A 2,997-nucleotide genomic window follows, 5' to 3' on the forward strand; every position below is an offset into this window, starting at 1 on the left:
GGAAGGAAAAAAAAAAAAAAAAACCCGGGTCCCATTTGAACAATGCAGTGTCCTGCCTCATTCTTTGTTCAAAAGAGTCCAAGACTTCCAGTGGTATCCAACCACAGGCAAAGGGCTAGAATTTTCTGGAGAGGTCAAAGCATTTGCTCTGACCAACCGGCTCAGTTTGGAGGAGCTGCAACAAACTATCTGACAACCAGACATGACACACACAGTTTTGAGGGGCCAATGCAATCGTCATGGCAGAAAGCACCACAGCCCTGGCACATGATCATAGCCTTAAGTCGGCAGGAACACTTGAGAGCCACTTCTTCTGCAGCGCTGTCCGCGAATGCCTGAATGCTAAGTGTAGCATTCTGGCCTCCACTGTTGTTGACGCTCACACGTGGCCTTAGCTGCAGCACACCATCGGCTAAACTGCGGGAGAACCCGTTTCCGTCCACCACGGACACATTAGCTGTGTAACTGAAGCTGGATGAGGACCCTCCGTTGCCCCCGCTCTGTTGTAGTTTTGGTAGCTTGCCATATAGCTGGTAAGGGAGACTGGAGGCCGATGAGGAAAGGGAGGAGGAGACAGGAGAAGTGGAGGTGTCTGCTTGGCGGGCATATGGATTTTTGACTTGTTCCTTCTTGGCCATTCTAACAAGAGACATTTCCATATTTAGCAGTCCTTCCATAGCTCCACCACCTCCATGAAAATTGTCCAGAGGCTCCTTTTTGGATATTACAATAGAAGTATTGCCACTGTTTGGAGCAGCTGAGTTTTTGGTCAGAGCTTGTTGGCACGAAGGGCGTGAGGAGACTTCATTCTTTACTGTAGCTACAGGAGAAAGCTGTTGCTGATATGTCTGATGCTGAGGTGGTTGGGGTTTGCTCGGGCGCCAGTTAATCTTAACAGTAGGAACAACCTCTGATGGACAAAGGTCACCATGTGGAGGTGAGGGAGCATCAGGTGTGGTTCTGCACACAGACTGGGAGAGATTGTTAGGATACTGTTGAAAGCCAGCTGTCCTCTCCGGAGTTTCACCCCTTGGAGGAAGAGGTCCAGGGTGCTCTTTAATGACAGCCGATTCATAAACTGGAGCATTCTGAGAGTTCACATCCATTGAGATTCTAGCAGAGGAGTTTGAAGGGAGGGATGTTATGACAGGTACTGCTCCAGGGGGCACTGCACCTCCGGGTTGTTGAGAAGTGAACTGAACATTTGCGGATCTTGGGCTAGCTTCCTCAAACAAGCATGCCATTCGAGATGGAGTAGAACCCGGTGGTGAAGAACCAAAGTTCCGACCAGGTCCTGGAGACACTCGGGCGGATGGGGCTTTGTGCTGGAAGTCAGATCCACCAGTTTCTATAGGTCCTCCTGACTCAGACGGGCCTCTAAAACGGGGTCCCAGATTTCTTGGAGGTTGGCGACTGGTCGAGTTACCGGCAGGGGCACCTGGAAGTTGATTAATTTCCAGCTTGCTGACTGAGTGAGGCTGGGGTAAGACCTTCTCTAAGGGTAGGCTGCCTTGAAGAAGTTGGGTGACAAGAGGGTTGTTGGCCTCTACAGAGGAAACTGGTCGAGATGAACCTTGGACTCTTCTGCCAATGGGAGGAACTGCAGAATTCTTTAAAGCAAAATCTCCTCCAGGACCTCTGCCGAGAGGTTTGGTGTCATCCTCTGTTGAGACAAACAGCTTCACTCCATTGCCATTATCATTCAGTCGTAGATTTCTACTTTGGTCCCTCTCTGCCTGTGTCAGGTAAGCTTGCACTTGGGCTTGTGAGGGCGCAGTGGCAATCTGGTTCTGAGCATGGTTTATAGCATGGCTATGAATTGGATGCTGCTTGTGGGTATGAATGATGGGCTGGTTTGGCACACCATTAGGGAAGCGAGCCTGAATGACAGTTTGAGTATGGTTGGGGTTAGATATATGGGCTTGTATGACTGGTTGCTGGTGCTGAGGAGGATTCAACATTGAAGTGAGTCGACTTGAGGTCTGAATGACAGGTTGATTCCGCGACTTTGTATTCTGAGCTTGCATGCCGTTACTATCCATTTGGGTTCCATGCCAGTCCAGTGTTTCATCCTCTTGAGTTTCATTTTCAAAGTCAGATGCTGTCTCCGTAGAATCACTGTGTGCTCCAGTGTCTTCCTCGCCAGCATTACTTGGTAGACAATGCAGAGAGGCTGATTCATATTTGCCATCAGCATCACTTCCTCCATTCCTATGCTCTTGTAGCATCTCCTCTCTCATGGAATGCTCTTCACTACTTTCTACCCATCCATTTCGGGCTGTAACAAGTGTCTCTTTGGGCATTTTCAAGTCTGAGCCATGCTGGATAACTCCAGTTGTCCCTGGGTGATGCTCACCACCATTCTTTTCACCTTCCCAGGATTGAGAAGCTGCTGCCAAGGTCCTAATGACATCCACACCCTGGGCACCAAATCTTGGCAGCGAGTCTGGTATAGAGGTGGGCACTAAAGAAATGGCATCATTAGATGCTGAGGTGCAAACAGGGGTAGTTGTTCTGCTCTCACTGGACTCTGCCTCCTCACCTCTCCCCTCTTGATGACTGAAAAAAGACTCTGGTTCACTTGGCGTAGGCACTGGGGTGTCTAAGGTCTGCTCTGAGGCGTTATCACTTGGGCAGGCAGTCACCTCTTCCACTCCACAAATCTCCTCCACCTGATCCTGGGAAGCAGGGCTGTCAGTTGCAGGTGGCGATAGCGTGAGTGTTTTCGGAGACTCTGATGGTGGTAGAGATGGGTTTGAAGACACAGAGGAAGGAGATGGTTCGGTAAGTGGGGTGGAGGTTTGAGGCCTGTCTGTTGAGTCTACACTGGACGGCTGTAGTTGTGCTCCAGACGAATGAGAGCTCGCAGGCGATTCCTGCTCCTCCAAATCAACTCTTCCTCCTCCTCCTCCTCCTCCAGGTTCAACGGGACCTGGGTGCTCTCTTGAACGCCTCCCGCTGGAGCGATCCGGTATCCCAGTACCACCCCCCGGGCCG

General features: G+C 50.6%; 1 protein-coding gene across 1 annotated transcript in view; it reads right to left on the reverse strand.

The window, feature by feature from the left end:
- Positions 1 to 8: 8 nt before the first annotated feature.
- LOC107656538 (putative Polycomb group protein ASXL1) overlaps positions 9 to 2,997 on the reverse strand; it is a 19,894-nt gene continuing 16,905 nt past the window's right edge. The window contains exon 14 of the mRNA XM_016444420.1: positions 9 to 2,989. Coding sequence (XP_016299906.1) covers positions 186 to 2,989 — 2,804 coding nt within the window. The 3' untranslated portion in view covers positions 9 to 185. The remainder of the gene's footprint in view (positions 2,990 to 2,997) is intronic.

This window comes from Sinocyclocheilus anshuiensis, unplaced genomic scaffold, assembly GCF_001515605.1.
Source record: "Sinocyclocheilus anshuiensis isolate Anshui unplaced genomic scaffold, SAMN03320099.WGS_v1.1 scaffold1639, whole genome shotgun sequence".
Lineage (NCBI taxonomy): Eukaryota > Metazoa > Chordata > Actinopteri > Cypriniformes > Cyprinidae > Sinocyclocheilus > Sinocyclocheilus anshuiensis.